The following is an 18,382-nucleotide window of genomic DNA, read 5'->3' as shown; positions in this document are numbered from 1 at the left end:
TCATCAATTGGTCTTCCTGATTTCAACTTTGCTTCTTTTATTCTGTCCACTAGAATAATTTTGTCAAAACATAAGTTAGATCACAATTATCTTCTCCTCAAAACATAGCAACAAGTCAGATTTCATTCAGAGTAAAGAGTTAAGGTCCTTACAAAGGCCCCAAAGGCCTTATGTATTCTGCCCACTGGGTACCTCTCTATTTCCGTCTATGACTGTCTTTTTCGTTCCATTTTTTTGCAGTTGTCCTGGACTCCCTGCAGGTCCCACACCCTCTAGACTTTCTCTCCCCTAAGGTGTTTGCACTTGTCATTCCCTCTGCCTAGAATGTTGTTTCTCCAGCTATCCCCATGGCTTACTCCTTCAGCACCTTCATATCTTGACTCAGATATTACTTCCTCAGTGAGATTTTGCCCTGAATAACTGTTTATCCCAGACTCCCAATCTCCCTCCATGCCTTATTTTTCTATCACTTACCAGCATCTAACATACAATACATTTTGGGAGTGTTTCAAATTATTTTATTGTTAACTTCATGATGTTGGAGATTGTTTTCTATTTAGTTCACTTTTCTATCCCTAATCCTTAAATAGTGCTTGGCTTATAGTAGATCTTCAGTAAAAGTTTGTTAAATGAGTAGATACATTGAACACCTTTATCATAACTATGTCTAGGTTTTTTGTTGTTGTTGTTTGGGCCAATAAGTACCCATGTTTGAAAAGTTTTTATTTATTTAATTTGAGAGAGACAGAGAGAGGGAGCAGGAGAGGGGCAGAGAGAGAGGGAGAGAATCCCAAGCAGGCTCCTCACTGTCAGTGCAGAGCCCATTGCGGGGCTCAAACCCACAAACTGTGAGATCATGACCTGAACTGAAACGGATTCTTAACCAACTGAGCCACCCAGGCGCCCAATACCCATTTTTTTATAATTAATTTGGTTTCATTTGAATTTCTGTCACTAGCTTCTGAATGAGCCCTGACCAGTCAGGAGTTACTGTCAAGTGGATGGAATCTAAAGCCAAAGGATAGGACAGGATTCCCTGGGTCTGTAGACCACCAGGATGGACATAGTGCCAAGACCACCAGACAGAAGGAAAGAAGATCCAGGTTCCCAAAAGACATCAGATTTTCCAGGCAGAAAGACAACAGAGTAGCAGCCTGTTTAGGAGATCAGTATAAAAAACAAAAAAGAGAAAATTTCAAGACAAAGGGCATAAAAAAAAAAAACAGTGTCAGATTTTACCAGCAGGTTAAATAAAATGCAAGTTGGAGAAGATGACTGGATTTTCATCTCGCACTTTCTTGCTTAGTGTGTGGTGTTTTCATGTGTGAATATTGTCTAGGGGCTCTTTTTCCTTTCTGTTACAGAATTGCTTTTGCATTTTTTTTTCTGATTGCCCACATTCTTCTCACACTGGGATTGAACCCCTCTGAGGAACTTCTGAGCTTTGCATCATTTTCTTGTAGATAATCCATTTGGATTGGAACACCAATGGAATGGTACAATTATAGAGACTAGAATCACTTCACCATGACTGACTTTGCATTTTTTCCATATATTTTTGGAGCTTGATCCAGGGACAAGAATCATTCACCCTAGCCACTTACAAGGACTTTGGGAAGAGTTTTTTCCTTTAGTAATTTTAGAAACCATAGGGACCACATAAGGACTCTATAAATGAATACCACAAATTAAAAGAAAGAGGAAAACCAGTGCAAAAGATTAAAAAAAAAACACTTTATAATGGAAAGTGTTCGCTTTTAAAGATGAGCAGCTGGGATTTCCATATCAGGCAATCAGAGCTAAACCCCTGTGTATTAACGCACTAATGCATCCTAAAGATTTTTAAAAAGTGTTTTACAGTGGGATTGTGCATGTTCTCTCACTCTGTCTGGGAGCCTTCAGGTGCACAATTTCTAATAAAGATGACCGTGGCTCACTCTTTCCCATACCCAAGGGAATAGTTCTGCTGAATAAAATTTCTCAGCTTATTCATCACTTCTCCTTGAGGACTCTGATATGAAGGCTGCACATGAAATCATTCTATCTTTCCAAGTGATAAATTTTATGTTTCTTTGTGTTCCCCAAAGACAGCAATAGGTTTTGGGAAATACTCCTTCGAAACCAGAGTCCAATACAATTACAGGTCAGACTGAGAATCAGGTCCTGGCCACTACTTCTCCAGGAGTGACCACCAGAGTTCCTTCTACTCAGTCAGAGATGAAGCCTGTCAGTAGGAAGGAAAAAATGTGTCCCAATGGCCCACTTCTACCCGGAGTCTTTTTTGACCTAACAAAGACTGCCAGTTAGACTGAAGTTGTCCTTCAGTTACATACTGGGAACTCCAGTTCTCTGGGAATAGTTCCAAGACCTCCAGACTCATTGAACTCATAACTTTTTACCATCACATCATCAGAATGAATTCCTGTCCCTCTGGTCAATATTGGATTCTGACCAGTGTGAGTCAGGTGAAAGGTTACTCACTTAAAAATTACTTCAATTCTTTTTCTCTCCCTCTGACCCCTTCCCATCATTCTAGTAATTAACTTGTGTTTATCACTTATTAATACAGGTTTATATATCACTGTAGACTGCAGGATTCCAGCAGGCTACTGGTTGACAAATGTCTGCTTATCTCTATATGGTTATAATTATTTAAGTTGAAAATTTTTAAAACTTACTTAATAGGGGTTAGTTTATAGGAAAATATAATTTATAATTTTTTACAATTTTTTTTACAAATTTTTACAAATTTTTTACAAATTTACAAATAATAATAAAAAGTAACTTTAAAATCTGACTCATGATGCATATACATAAGTAAAACTTTCTGACTCCTCCTTTGGGTGTTGCCTTACTGAAAAATTAAATCTTAAATGGAGACTGTGGCCTCATTGCATTGGTTAATTAAAGTAATGCCAAGTGAGGAATAATTTTGCAGGATAAGAAAGTAAAATCAAGTTCAAGGACACATTAAATTCAATACATGTCACTTATGCCTGCATGAGAATGATATACCTCAAAATATTTTGCAGGGCACATTATCAAATTATTCCTCAGTATCCCATAAACTACCCCCTTCTCCCTAAAAACATATCCCTCTTCCCCCATAAATCCAGCATGGGAAATGGGCATATTCACAGGCAAGGGTTTTGATAGCAATTTTCATTATTATAGTCAATAAATGCTTATGGAGAACTTTTTTGTGTTGGAAATACAGATAGAAAACAAATTATGTTTTCCTTTTAACTGAGTATTTCCCCCCTAGTGATGCTGAGCTAAACCCTGCTGGTGGAAAGGTATAGAAAAGACAAAATGAGGGAGAGGGTGTACTGATGTTTTCAGATTTTAAGGTCTGAATAAATTCAGAATATTCCATTTTTAGCAGTACCACCTAAAGTAGCTGCCCCAAATGCCTAATTCAACCCACAGAAACAAAAGATTATGAATTCAAGGAAAGAAAACTGAATATATGTTTTTTGCCTGATGTTTATAGAGGTTCACAATGGGTTTTTTGTTTGCTTGTTTGCTTGTTTAGATTTGTCTTATAGGTCAAGGAGTGTGTTTAAGATTTTCCAGACAGAGTGACACTCCTCCTCCAGTTTTTTACTCTCTTTTTTTCAAATAAGGAAATTGCCTCCATATTACTATAAAACATGGAGTGCAATTGTCTCTGTGCTAATAGAAATTGTTGCTCAGCAAAGGTGACACCTGCCTAAGAAAAACTGTGATGGAATTTGGAAGGGTGTTCACTCGGGGCTGGGGAAGTCCTGACCCATCCTCCCTTAACCAAATCTTTGGTCTGTTCTCAGAGTGTGTTTTCTTTCCTGAAGAAACAAGCCTAGTGTTTTCCAAGTGGGACGCTTCCCAGGGAACTGTGGCTTCTGGCTTCTATTCCTACCTACGCCATCAGATCATGGAGTAACCTCCTGTAAGTGAGCTTCTCTGTGGTGATGTGTACGTGGTTACCCATGTTTGGGAAAGAGGTAGGATGCATGTTTAATGTTTTCTCCAAGCATCTGGCCTGAAAGGTGTTGCATGCTCTTTGAGAGGAAGGTTAGCACATGATGTCATTGCTCCCAACATATGCTCAGATGTTAAAAAATGAAGGGAGGATAACTAAAGCAATACTATTTTCTTGGAGGATGTTGTCAAGGACTGAAGGAGGGGTGCACAGATAAGTAGATGGCAGGTTGTTTTCCTACCATAAAACACAACTTTTGCATCATATCACTCTGACAAGTGTAATTTAAAGGATATTTCCAGCAAGGTATGATGCACACTGGAAATGTTTGATGAAGGAACATGAGGAAGTGATGGGGGCCCTAGAAATATGGACTTGATTTGAACCCTTGGATGAAAATCCTCTTTTCTGGGTTGTTTCCATGACTTGTAATATTACAGTGATGACATTTGCATTCTCCAGCCCAGGATTAGCTAGAGAGGAAGGGCTCAGTTCAATTGCTTTAGTGAGCACATAAACCATGACATCTCCTGAAGATAAATCTAATTAAGGGATAGTAAACCCTAAGTCCATTTGCCTCTCAACATGGCTAACAGAGTTATACACAATTGTGACATTTGCCTGAATATAGAGGAAATTTTTCTTCATCGTCATCTGCATCCCGGTTTTGAATTGAAAGAAGTCATAATTTTCAAATGGTGATGTCAGATCCATTCCCACAACAGAGATTAGACAATACCACAAACACAGATTTATGGTTTCATGGGAGAAATCTCCTGTTTTCAAACATTTATCTTTAACAATGGGCTACTGGCAGGAAGAGAGAGCCACCAGTCGCACGTGAAAGATACAGTATTTAGTTGTCAATGATGAATGATACACAGACACAGATTCTAGTTGCTTCTGTTGTACCCACTCCCACTCAGGACCCCATTTCTCTGCCATATTTAACATTAGCCATTATATGTTGAACACACATGAGATATAGGGTATCACAGTTTGTGTAGGAGAATTACCAAATATTCATCACACTTAATAATAAAAGTATGCTACTTTGTAATTCTATCAAAGTAATTTCTATATTCAAGGATTAAAAAACTTTTTTTTTAAATCAATATTTAAGTTACGGAAACTGAAGCGACAATATTACTTCATTTCCCTCCCCTGTGAAAAGATGAGATTGGATTAAAACACCAAAACCCTTTCTAGCTTTAAAACTATTCCATTGCACACTTTTTTTAAATTGCTAAAAGTTACGAGTTTTCTAACAGTGTCATCACATGGAACTTAGTCATTTCAGAATAAATTCCTTAAAAAAACTATTGTCCCTACCTCAGTCTTTTATGGTGGTCTAGTGCTTTTTGTGTGTGTGTGTGTCTTTGTTTCTTTAAATACTATCTTTTTCCAAAAGAACTTGAGGGCATTTGTGACTATGTACACGGTGTAGTAAGATGAAATAAATATAGGACAAAAGTAAGACAAAGAGAAAATAGGGAGGATAGAGAGAGGATAGCATCAACACTCTCATAAAGCTCCCTTGTTTCCCGGAGATGAATCTCATACTTGGACCTCATCATTCCAGAATCCCAAAATGAAATGGGAAAGCAGTACCAATGACAAGATTTTAGCTTTTCTAAAGCAGTAGTTCTCCACATGTCATCTGAGTATATATACTTCAGGATCTGTTAGTCCCTTCAGGGAGCTGCGAAGTGAAACTACTTTCGTAATAAGACAAACATCTTTTGTTTTTTCAATGTCCTCCTCTCCAGATCACGGGATAGAGTTTTCCAGAGGCTGCACAACTGTGGCTCTGATAGTGCGATCACTCTGAGGGTTAATGGAATGTGTGCTTGCGTATGCTTAAAAAAATTTTTATTTTACTTCCTAACCTGGCAAGTATTAATAGATATAGTCTACATAAACAAAAGTGCTTTGAGGGTCCTTAATCATTTTTAAGAGTATGAAAGAACCCTAAGCACGCTGTCCTAAAATATGAACAGTTTTCTTTGTTTTCACTTTCCTTATATTAAATCCTGAAAATTGTCTTTCATAGAGGTTTAATATTATTTATTCTTCCTGATTGTGGACGAATGAGCAACTTTCAGGTTATGTGTGATGTATTATAGTCATCAGGAGAGCAGTAGATCTTACCGTTCAAAACTCCTTTGAGGAACTGATAAACATCACAAACCTTTTCAACCAGACATAACAACAGACACACAGCATTTTGCAAGACTTTCATAACATTTTTGAGCGCCCCAAAGTCTGTCTGTTGATACCATGGGGTTCTAAGGACTCCTGCAAAAGGACAGAGATAGAAACCCAATTAAAGGTCAATTTGATAAAACCCAATTTTAAGATCAATTTGGGTAATATGATAAAGAGAAGATTAATAAATAGTGGTTCCTTTTTCTCCTCTCTCTCTTGTCATCTCTGTTTCCCCCCACAGCATAAACTAAGATGAAGTGTTTCCAGTTATGCTCGAACTCAGTCTACAGCAGAAAGGAATATTGTTTCTGGTCACGTTGGTGTATGGCAGATTTTGCAGGCTCACCTTTTCTTCCTTGGATCCTAAATATGATAACCTCAATTACATAGCATAAATCCATTTCCTTCAAATATGCTGATGATCTCAAAAATAGAAATGCTCAAATCTCATAGATGTTAAACACTTGGCTATGTGCAGATAGGTGATCTGACGTAGGACTGTAGAAACTCTCACGAGGACTGCTTAGTTAACAAGTATATTTATTGCATACCTCCCATAATACAGACCTGGGCACTGCACAGGCTGTTTGAGTGCAGTATGACATTTGGCTGAGGTTCAACTAATTTGTAGGACAGAATTCATAAATGAATAGACATTACATACATGAGAGATAGTTAACATGATCAAGCAGAATGGTTAAAAAGAATATTCTAAATTCAGAAAACGTGGTGGGTATAGCATTTCCTGGCTGTATGGCTTGTTCAAATATCTTAATCTGGTCTATTGAATTGGCATAAAGATGGTACCTAATGACGCATAAGTTTATTATGAGAATTAAATTTAGCAATGCAAATAAAATACAGAGAAAGTGTGTGTCATATAACAAGTGCTCAGTAAATGTTATTACAGAAAGTGCTGTGGGATGTGATGCAATGAGAAATGCAATATGATTTTGGAGAAGGATAGGCTCACCAGGGGTCGGAAGGGTCTAAGGGAGAGTTCATGAAAGAGGTAAGACTTCAGCTGTGGGGCTACTAAGTGAAGTGGGGAGTTATAAAGTTCTTGGTGCACAATAAATTTAAAATCTAATGGAGGAGAGAGGATCAGCCCCAATACGTATAAGCACAAGTGTCAGAAACATGGAAAGAATGCTGGGGTCTCTGGAGATACACGTAGAAGTGCTAAAACACAGGCGAGTGAAAGGGATAAAGAGTGGGCGTGCGTTACTAAAATGATTGGAATGGAGCTAAGTATATTGCACTACGTATGGGACCAGATTGTTCCATTCATCCCTCCCAAATTAAATTTCACTTTTCTCGTAGGAATCTTTTGTGGTTAATGGTTCCAGAGGGAGGATTTGTCTTTTATTTTATTTATTTTTCAGGCGAACACACCTTATGCACACAGAAACACACACACATACACACCCACACCCCCAAATGAAGCATGTTTATACGCCCTTTAAGATATCTGTGGTTTTGTCTCTTCACTGATGGAGTAAAAAAATAAATAAAAGCTTGTGAAAGGAATTTTGGAAAAGGCTCACAAATACATGTTAATGGAAACAGAGATATTTGTACAGAAAAATTTCAGGGACATTCTAAAATAATGACTTTGCAATGCTTTGCCGATTTTTTTAAATGGACATGATGATATATCCTGGCTTTGTTTGTGCACTTTTCCTGATTAAGAACCCCCATTACTCTAATTAAAATAAAACCATCTGGTTTTAATACTGTACAATAAGTCTTCTACCCCTTAATCCCAGGGCCAAAGCAACATTCAGAGTCTGGACCATGGAGAGGTCATGTGGTATTAGTTCACTTGCAGCTACAATTTATGGATTGGCTGGTGGAGGAGCCTGAGAAGCAGTGGTGCTGGAGATAAAAAAAATAGAGGATCTGGAAGAAAGAATAATATACTATAGTTGTGGGCATACATGGCAGATCTTCTCAAAATAGAGACCTTCACATTCTAGAGAGAAGACCTTTTTGAAGAGACAACATTTGATGGACCTCAATGAACTAAGGTCAGATAGAAACCATACTAGGCAAAAGGACTGAAGGAAAAGTGATTTTGATGGGGACAACCCTGGTGAGGACAGAAAGAAAATAAACTCATCTGAAGTGGAGAGGGAGAGAGGAGACGAGGTCAGGAAGGTAGGCGGAAGCCACGTTGGATTTAGAGGCTATTCTGAGGTAATGGCAGACTGGATATTTGTAGCAGAGGAACATGTGACATTTTGCTTTTTTCTAAACGTACAAGAAAAAAAGCCCAACCACAATTAAAAAAATATATAAAAATAATAAAAGCAATGGATGCTCAAAATACCAGAAAGAGGTGGGAACCAAAAAGAATTAGAGAACTCCAGCCCCTCTTAGCTTTAGTCAATTACTGATGCCAGAAATGCAGGCCCAGCATTTTCCTATAGTTCATGGTGTTTTGTTTTGTTTTGTTCTTCAGGAGACTAGAAATCCAGATTTTTAGGTAAGAACTTTCCATTTTCTAAATGTTAGCAAATAATACAAATTTTTCTAAAATTGGGATACAAGCCATCACATTAAACACTAGTCTTTAGTAGACAACACTAAAATGTATGGAAGCCAGATGAAGCCCTGGACTTGATAATTACCATCTTGTAATGTTGCATCTTGACTTTCATAGACTGTGAAGGAGAACAGTGAAAAGAAAACACATATTAACATTTACACCTAGGTAATGTGTCAGTCAGGGTCCTGGCAAGAAACAGGTGTCAGACAGAGACAGGTCATTAAGGAGAGATTGATGAAGGTGAATTTATAATGATGTAGGCAGTGTTCACGAAAAGCAACAAGGGATGTTGATGCACTCAGGGCTAGGATCAATAGGTGTTAATGTTGCTATGTCTGAAGTTATCATTTCTGAAACCTGGAGAGGAGTCACAAAAAGGGCCTTCATCCCCACCTGTGGCCTTTGGTGGAAGAATACTGTCACTACCAGACTAGGCCATGTCAGAAGAAAAGCCAAGAACCCTCTGTTTTCACTGTCAGATCTTCTTCAAGTGCCTTTCTTCGTCAAATCCAGCAAAGAGCTAGAGATTTAGGGAATCTACTAATGCAATCGATGTCAGTCTGTCTCCTGGGACATAAGAGGGCAAAGAAAAGCCATCAATCGGGTACCTTTAAAAAAAATTGATTTCAAATATATTACAACTTAATATTTATACCAAACCAATAAGCAATAAAGATCTTTCCAACTTGGGACATTTTTATGGGAACGAATTACAAACTAAAAGTTGTGGCTTTTTTTTGTAAACAGCAAATTACAGTCATTATACAAATGGTCTTTTCTTACCTCACTCTGTTATAAAATTTATTTGTAAACTTTATAAACTGGGATATACATATAAGATGTTCTTATTAACATTGTCCAAAATACTAAATGGGCCAGTTTGTCCCCTGGAAAAAAAAAAATCAATGGGGAGGAATATCTGCTGGGGAGAGAGCGATAAACTGTTAGCCCTAATTCCAGCACTAACTACTATGTTTTCAGGAAAAATAGGGTAACTGCTTTTGGAATTACTCTTAGAGTGAGAATCTTAGAGTGAATAAATGGTTATGGAAAGATAGACTTTAACCTCAGCTCTGACACTAATGAGCTCCGTGTTAGTAGGCAAGCCATAGAATCCCCCATAATCATAAAAGGGGTGGTTGTTTCCAATGGAGGCAGCATAAACTAATGGCTAAGAATGCAGACTCTTCTCAGAGAGTCAGGGTCTCAAATCCTGGCTCCAGCTCTCTTGGCTGTAGTGTGGTTGCTTTGAAGAATGACAGGAGATGGTGTAGAAGCACTACTAAGTCAGCACCTTGTCCATAGTAAACATTCAAGCATATTGTAAGGAATAAAGTATCACACTTGATGGCATTCTGAGGCAAAGTAAACAGAGCTGATTATAATCATTACTATTGTCTATATCCTATGAGAGTTTCCCTAGGAACATTCTTTTTTGCCAGCTGATGAGGAGATAAGAGTTGGGTTGTTGGTAGATTACCTGAAGAATCTGAGAAGGATGTTGAACTAGCATAATATTCTGTTTGGATAGTCCCTAAGGCATTGTTTTTTCTGTGAAACTCCCACCCCTAATAGCCCATTTTCCTCCAGTTAATCCTTCTCTTTAAATGCTTCCTTTGATTTATTTCAAGGCTACCAAAACATAAGTTCCTTCAAAGAAAGTTCACATTCCCCTGCTCCCTGAACATTTTCTTGAACTGTCTCTGCCTGTTCTTATTCCAGATGGTCAATCTCTTCAACCTATCCTACTCTTAACACTGTTAGGTTTTTCTTGAGATTGTTTTTCCCTGTTAAGTAATATCTATTACATCTCTTCCGAAGCCCTACAACTGTTTTTGAGCAAACTTACACTCATTAAAGAAATAAATCCTAACTACTTTTGAGTTGTATTTACTGTTTTTAATTAAGAAAAGTCTTGCATAGCATCCCTACATATCTCCACCACTAAGAATGATTTTTAATGCTCCCAAACTGAAGCTAATGGTGTATTGGAGAGTATACTCTTCATAGAGAATTAAAAGTCCCTTGAAATATGTAAAAACGAGTTTTGCTGTGTATTTCTCTCAGACATTATAAAAGGTAGCGTCACTATATTTGGATCTTGGAAAGTTATAAGACATGGGTATGTGTTGAATAGTTTGCATGTTACTGTGAAATTTCCATAGACATTGCTTGGTTTTCCTGTTCTCTAAACAAGCTTTAAGTGTGGTGTACAACTGGACAAAGAATGGGACATCTGAGTGGCTCAGTTGGTTAAGTGTCGGACTCTTGATTTCAGCTAGGTTATGATCTCACAAGTTCGTGAGCTTGGGCCCTGGGTGGGGTTCTGTGCTGACAGTGCAGAGCCTGCTTGGGATTCTCTCTCTCTCCCTCTCTCTCTGCCCCTTCCTCCCTCCCCTGCAAAATAAATAAATAAACATTAAAAAAATTAGGCAAAGAATAAATGGGTATTGCAACAGACAAGAGCACAGTGGTAAGAAGTGATAGGCAAAGTAGGAAATTCTTTTCCTTCTTTGGAGGATAGAATGATCTCAAGCTCATAGTCTGCCTGAAAAGCTTAAGTGAGACTTAGAATATTTTATATGCATTAGCTGATCTGATGTTCTCCATCTGTTACTAGCCCCTGGAGACTGACTGGCCATTAAATACGGAATGATGACTGGTGTAGCAGGTGTAGTGAAGTGGGAAGGTGTGGAGCAAATAAAACAAATCCATGGCATCTATAAGAAAAATCCAGGAAATTTTAAAAGGCTGTGCATTGTGGTATTCATGACGTATGTGTGAGCGGTATGATGGCAAGTGTATTTCTCCTGAAAGCACTTCAATTACTTGCATATTGTTATGTCTTTAGAATTCCCAGGTCCTACACTATATAATTACTTAAAACTCAAAGAGAACTATGACTCGCTTTGACAAATTGCCCTTTACTGCAACTCATTGGCCCGATGTCAATGGGAATGGTGCCTGGGCTACACCCTTTGCTTAAATAATTCTCTAAGCCTACTGCTGTGAGTCAGCTATTCTCTTCCTGTAAGTTTTCCTTGACACCGTTTGACATCTGCATCAAATTGAAGTTTCTTATTAGCACTTTTTAAGATTTCTAGCATTCCACCTGATTCATCTCTTTCCTACATTAAAACTGTCTCTGCTCAGTCCCTGTTTATTCCCTCTTCTATACCCTCCATTTTTCTGCAACTGCTTTTCTTAGTGCATCCAACAAGCTCTCTCTTTTTGTTGACTCCATCCCTCCTTTGCATAATTTTTTCTCAAGCTCTCAAGATGGCTGGCAAGAAATTTGCAAAGGGTAATTTTCTAAAGAATTGTCAGTACTCTATGAGGGCAATTCTTCCCTTAGATATTAAATACAAGGGCACTGTACAAGAAAGAGTTTTTTAACCCTTTTTTTTTTTCTTATCAACAATTTCTCCATGACCTTGATCCTTGGGTTAGGCTAGAGAGATTCTTTCGCTCATGAAACCTGCATCCAGTCCAACAGCAAATCCAGTTGGCTCCACCCCCAACATACCCTAAATCCAGCTGTCTCTCATGACCTCCACCTTACCTCAAAAATCTAAGCCACCTGTGGTTCTTGCGTGGATGCCCTTGTCTCTTCTCTACACAACAGCCTGGGTGAAATTTTTAAAACATGTTAGCTCATGCTACTCCTCTGCTCAAAAGCTCTCACCAACTCCATCTCTCTTTGAAAATAAAAGTACTTATCAAGTCAGTAAGGTTCTACACGATATGACCCACCTTCTTCTCTGACCTCATGTTCCAGCTCTCTCCCCTTACCCATCCCATCTGAGTCTCCCCCTCAGCTTCTTCCCAATGTCAGAAGTTTGCCCATGCTCTTCTCCCTGGGCTGCAATTTCTCCATAAATTTCCATTCCCAGACTCTCACTTCACTCAGGTTTCTATTCATAGTTGCCTCCTCTAAGAGATCTCCCTGACCACAGAATCTAAAATATCACTGTCTTCCTCTGTTTCTTTACCCTGCTTCAATTTTCCTCATGGGGCTCATCCTCTGTCTCCTATAGTATTTACATAATTTTTATTTAATTATTTTACTGCCCTAAAAAATAACTGGAGTGTAAGAACAATGAAAGGAGGAACTTTACTGATTTGGATTTCTGCTTCTACCGTTGTGCCTACTAAGCTGCCTGCCATATAGTAGCCACTGTCAGTGAGTGTGTGTTGAGTGAAGGGGTATAATTTGGGAATATCTTCTGTGTCCCGGGGCATCCTTTGCTCAGGTAATTTTCAGAAGTATCAATGGCAATTTTATTTCAGGAATTTGTTGATGTGCTTCTGCAGCTTGGATAAATGCAGGGATGACGAAACAAGTAATGCATAAAGCAATGGAGGCAGCACTATAGCACACCCCCAAAAAGGTCAAACTGCAAGATATATGGAGGCCACATCACCAAACCAAACCTATTCTCAAGCACTGGCAATGCTTTGAATATGCTAGGTGTGTAAAAAAGAAACCCCAGCTGAGGCTAAGACCAAATGGTGAATTTCTAAACTTTACCAGTTTTACATTAAGGCAGTAATGCTTCAAATACCACTCACTCTCTAAAAGTAGATGGAATACACAGGTGGATTCTTCTGATGGGGAATGATGTGGGGGAGGGGTTTCTTCTTTCCTAGTTTAATGTGGAGTGTATAATAATCTTTGTCCCACTCTATCCCTCACTCACTCCTTTCATGTGCTGTGAATTATCCAGTTTTGTAGAATTTCAAATGAGATTCTTGAGTTCTGTTCCTTCCCCACCCTTCTTCTTTGGCACAAATTGCCAGAAGAAAGCGTGTCATTTCATTCTGCCCATCCATGCTATAAGTTTTACAGGGGCAGCTCCCATAGATAGAAATGACGTTGTCTGGTGTTGTCTGAGAATGGGCAACTTTCTAGTATCTTGCTCTGGAATCTGTCTCTTTCTAGTATCCTCTTGCCCACAGTACACATCACACTCTCCGATAACTTTACCAGCTTTAGGGTAATCTGTCATCTGCCTTTCTCTCTCAACTTTTTTTCTCAAATGGCCTGAATTTGGGGGTGGAGAAAAGTGCAATTGATTGTTTCCTTCCTCAAATCCTAGTGCTATGATAGGGCATTGTGTTTCTTGGCTAAAAAGGAAGTCTAGACAATTTGTCAGTTCTCAGAGCATCTCCCTGAGCTCAGTGGAAAAGAAAAATATTACCCATATGACTGTTATAGTCTAAAAATACACTGTAACTAGGAAATACAAATGTTCTCAATTTGAGGAAATGGATAACTATTTAAGAATAACTATTTAAGTGACTAATTAGAATAATGTGGGAGTTATTTCAGCAATGCTTGAGGTATCTTCAACTCTGAACTCTAGCTATGGGACTGTTTTAGTTTCATTATGCTGCCATAGCTACACTTAATCCATTCCACTGTCACAGAATGTTTATTTTCCACATTTCCAGCCCATTAACATCTCTAATACAACATGGGTTTTTACAACCACTCCCAGTCTCAAAATTGGTGAGTACTGTTTATCAAACACTTCTGACATCTCTGTGTTTAGGAAGCAGAGGAAAGACCTTCCCAGGAAGTGGATTTGGGCCAGGTAACTCAGTCTGTATCCATAGAGGGACAAAGATATTTTGTAGCTTCTTTGCACCATGAGGGGGATGAACCAATATCCTAAGCATGTTGGCATCTCTATTTTGGGAAATTGTAATCTGGAGAGATGATTATAGGAAATATGCTAGGTGGCTTCAAGCATTTTGAAGAAGTCTGCAGAGAGCCCTTGTTCCAAAATATTCTGCAATGCTAAGTAAGAATAAATGGGTACAAAGCCCAAGCTGGCATATTTTAGTTTGATGAAAAAATAACTTTCTAACAATTGCATCTGTCTTGCCATGAATAAGCTGCCTCTAGTAATAGTAAACTGCCTTGAATCATCTCATGGTGATGTCATCCAAAGGATTCCTAACCCAACTGTAAAATCAGATCAAGTAAGTCCATTTGAACTCTGAGAATCTGATTCTATGAAGGTTTTTATCATAAGCAAAGCACAAAGAAATTTGAATTCCATTTTTGAAGGAAAAAATTTAATATATTTTATCTTATTATACATTTTCCCTAAATTACAAAGTCAATAGCTGCAAATATATTCTGCTACAAAGCTTTCTGTAAGAAATATCTCTATAAGAAAATACATCTCATTAACATTTCCTGTAAATAAATTACTTCAAATAATAATTTTGGGATGTACATAAGGGAAATAATGCAAAAACCAGATTGTAGATGTAATTGCTATATAGGAAATGCTTGACTGAAATGTTCCATTTTTCACGTTGCCAAGCTTATAGAAACCTGTTTGTACAGACTTTGGTTCTTGGATAGATCAGCTTATAATTTTTGTTTTAGCAGACATGTGGGGAAAATGTAAATCTTAATCACCCTAGTAAGTGTGTATGGGAAGCTGAAATTTTTAATAGATATGTAGACTCAGATTCAATTTCTACTGAGAAAACTTGAATTTGAGACTGCAGAAGGGGTTGAAGTAAAAGAAAATTAAGGAGTGACTTTCAGTCTATAAAAGAAAAGGTCAAAAGTAACAACTATAAGATAACATTTTTGCTTTATGCTCTAGACATAATATTTAGAACTGAGTAAAGTAAAAAAGTGATAAAATGGTTTCAAAGAATTTCGAGACTGTGGTTCCTATAGGTTAGCAATATGTAGATTTTACAAGTTATTCCATTTATATTTTTAATTTCAATGGCTGCAGAAAATGGAAACACTATCTTTGGCAAAAAACAGCTATTGCAGACAGAAACTGGTACAGAAATTTCAGATGGTGCCATTGGCAAGTTAGAAGCTTATCAAGGGCAATGGAACCTCACTATACTAATCTGCATTGGGAATCCATTTCTTGAGACCTCCTATTATTTTAGGACCTCAAAAATATAAAATAAATACTCTGAGGTCAATTAGCAACCTACACAGAATTCATCTGCATAGTAAATATTGTGATAGCAAACCCCATGGAAAACTTCCATTTAGGTTGTGTGGCTTTGGGCTTCAAATATGAATAGTCAGTTTTGTGCTTCAGATGTATGATCAACATGTTGCCAAAACCTCAGTATTTGCCATTTTTTTCCATTTCCTTTGTGTACTTCTGTCCAGGGCAAATATAGATCAAGTTTCTATTATCAGCTTTAGCCAACTATACTGCAGCATGTGTAAAGAATAAATGTATTTATCAATCTAATTCTATCAAACATAGGGAATGCCAAAGCTTCAAAAAATAACAATTAGCATTGATTCTGTATTTTGGACACCTTGAAAATTTTTGCAAACTATGAAATTCTGCTCGGTACTATTCACAATTAATCAGGATAGTTTGGAAAATGAAATACATTCAGGGTAGGAATTACATACAATCAAGAAAGATACAATGTCATTCTTTTAGAATGTGAATGCACTCTTTTTGTCTTCTACTGGTTCTTATTAATTACTGATGCAACTAAATATTTGAAAAACGTAAATAAACAGTTTGAAGAAAAACAAGTTTGGTTTTTCCTAAAGGCCTTCATAAAGGACTTGCAATTATTTTGAAATTATTTGGAAAATACTGACTTTTTTTTCTTATCTACCAAGGCCTTTCACTGAGCAGTAGAAGTAGCGTTCCAAACTAAAAGGTGATTCTGCGTTGCAAATTAACTATGTTCCAGGACTTCATTTCCTATTTAACAACTCTTTTTACATAAGAGCCTATTGTATGCCAAGGTATACAGGGACTATTTTGTTAAACTATAACTTTGAACTAGAAATATGGCTTTTAGGTTATTTCTATAGGCAATCACCAATCTGAAGGAAACCAATCCTCCAGCACAACCTAAACTCTGGGAAAGTCACATGGTATCCGTAATTTTCACTGTGTGCTTTTTTCAGTAATAGCATCTTCACAAATGTGTACATTATTTACATAAACAAGTTGCATAATGGAAACACATTGGTTGTACTACATTTGTCACCCTTTCTAATCTGCTTATCCTCTTTTCCTTTTTTTCTCTCTCTGTGAGCTCTATATTCTTAATCACATTCCTTATTTTTTAGCCATTCTTCTGAGATCCAAATCCTATTTTCCACCATGCCGTAATGCATTAAATACACAGATTCACAGTCTGCTAGCATTGATTCTCCTCAGAGGTGATCATATTTTCTGACACACGTGGAGTCTGGCTTTGGAGGAGTAGGTGGCATCTTTCCATACTTTACATGACAGGCCCTTTGCGCAGTCACACCGCTGGAAAATTTCCAGCCCGTGAGAACCCTTCTTGCGCTGTTTGGTACAGACTTCCCCCTGATGGAGCACTGGCTTGCATATTTTGGTCCAGAAGTGACGAGCACAGCAAAACCCTTCAATGCAGTCTGACGATCGTAGGCAGGGGTCTCCTTCATGCCCTACAGAGATGATGACCAAACGATATTATCATCACACTTGAGAAAAAAGTTCTACTTGTCACTCAGAAGCACATAAGATATTTGTGCTTGTACTTCCTTCCATGAAGTTATCATTACTATGGAAAGTCTTGGATTCATATCAATCGGGTGTCTCTCTAATCATGTCAATCCATTATCATTCATTTTGATTATTTGCTGTCTGCATATCAAGTTCTATGAATAGCCAGGACTTTACTTTGGCATGGTCTGCTTTTAGATATTTCCCTGATCATGTCTGTTGGTTTGTTTTTTTTTTTTTAACTAGGTAAGTGAAAAATAAGTAAATAAAAAAAAGTGCTTTCAAAGTAATTAATTTGATACCTTCCTGGAAATATAAATAAACTGATTCAAGGAGAAAGCTGAAATTCTCAGGAACTCCTACAACCATGTATCAATGTCTAGCCAGCAAACAGAAACTTAAAATATAAGGTGTTTAACGCAGAGAACCAGACATACAGGTAGTGAGTGGCAAGGCTAAGAAGCACCAGAGGATGGTAAAGCAACAGAGCAGGAAACCACTTCCACATATAGGCTGGAGGGTCCGAAGGAGAAGGTCATGTCAGAATCTGGAATCCGCAATCACTAGCTATGACTAGAATCCCAACAGGCCCACCTGGCAGGCGCTGAAGCCCGAGGGAAATATAGTTCTGCCAGAAACATCACCTGAAGCAGGCTTAGCATGTTGGCTTTTTTCTTTCCCTGCTTCTCTCCCACAGTCAAACCCGCATGGCCAGAAGCCACCTGACAGGGAGCCTAGAACATGCAGTCTATAAAGAGCTGTGATACAGAGTGGAATAGTGAAAGGTCAGACAGCCCCAAGGTCAACCAAGAACGCTTCATTAAAAACATATGGAAGAACAAATCTGGATATTTAACTCAGAAAAATGACTAAGTCAGCAAAGAGCAAACACACATATCACGGTTGGGTTGCCAATAAACTTCTCTGTAATTTTGCCAGATTGTAAATATTTTAGGCTTTTTTAGGCTATGTGATATGTCACTCCTCAATTCTGCTACATATCAGAAAAGCAAATATAAGTAATGCCTAAATGAATAGGCAAGGCTGTGTTCCAATAAAACATTATTTACAACAAAAGGCAGTGGGACAGATTTGGCTCACAGGCCATGATGTGCCAATCCTGGTCTAAAGGATTATCTGTCAGCCCAGATATAACAA

The 18,382-nt window shown here is 37.9% G+C and overlaps 1 protein-coding gene across 1 annotated transcript in view; it reads right to left on the bottom strand.

Annotated features, from left to right (window-relative positions):
• Nucleotides 1–14,782: 14,782 nt before the first annotated feature.
• DKK2 (dickkopf WNT signaling pathway inhibitor 2) overlaps nt 14,783–18,382 on the bottom strand; it is a 102,755-nt gene continuing 99,155 nt past the window's right edge. The window contains exon 4 of the mRNA XM_045471142.1: nt 14,783–17,166. Coding sequence (XP_045327098.1) covers nt 16,916–17,166 — 251 coding nt within the window. The 3' untranslated portion in view covers nt 14,783–16,915. The remainder of the gene's footprint in view (nt 17,167–18,382) is intronic.

The sequence above is a fragment of the Leopardus geoffroyi genome, chromosome B1 (assembly GCF_018350155.1).
Source record: "Leopardus geoffroyi isolate Oge1 chromosome B1, O.geoffroyi_Oge1_pat1.0, whole genome shotgun sequence".
Lineage (NCBI taxonomy): Eukaryota > Metazoa > Chordata > Mammalia > Carnivora > Felidae > Leopardus > Leopardus geoffroyi.
This window is presented reverse-complemented; position numbering and strand designations above follow the sequence as displayed.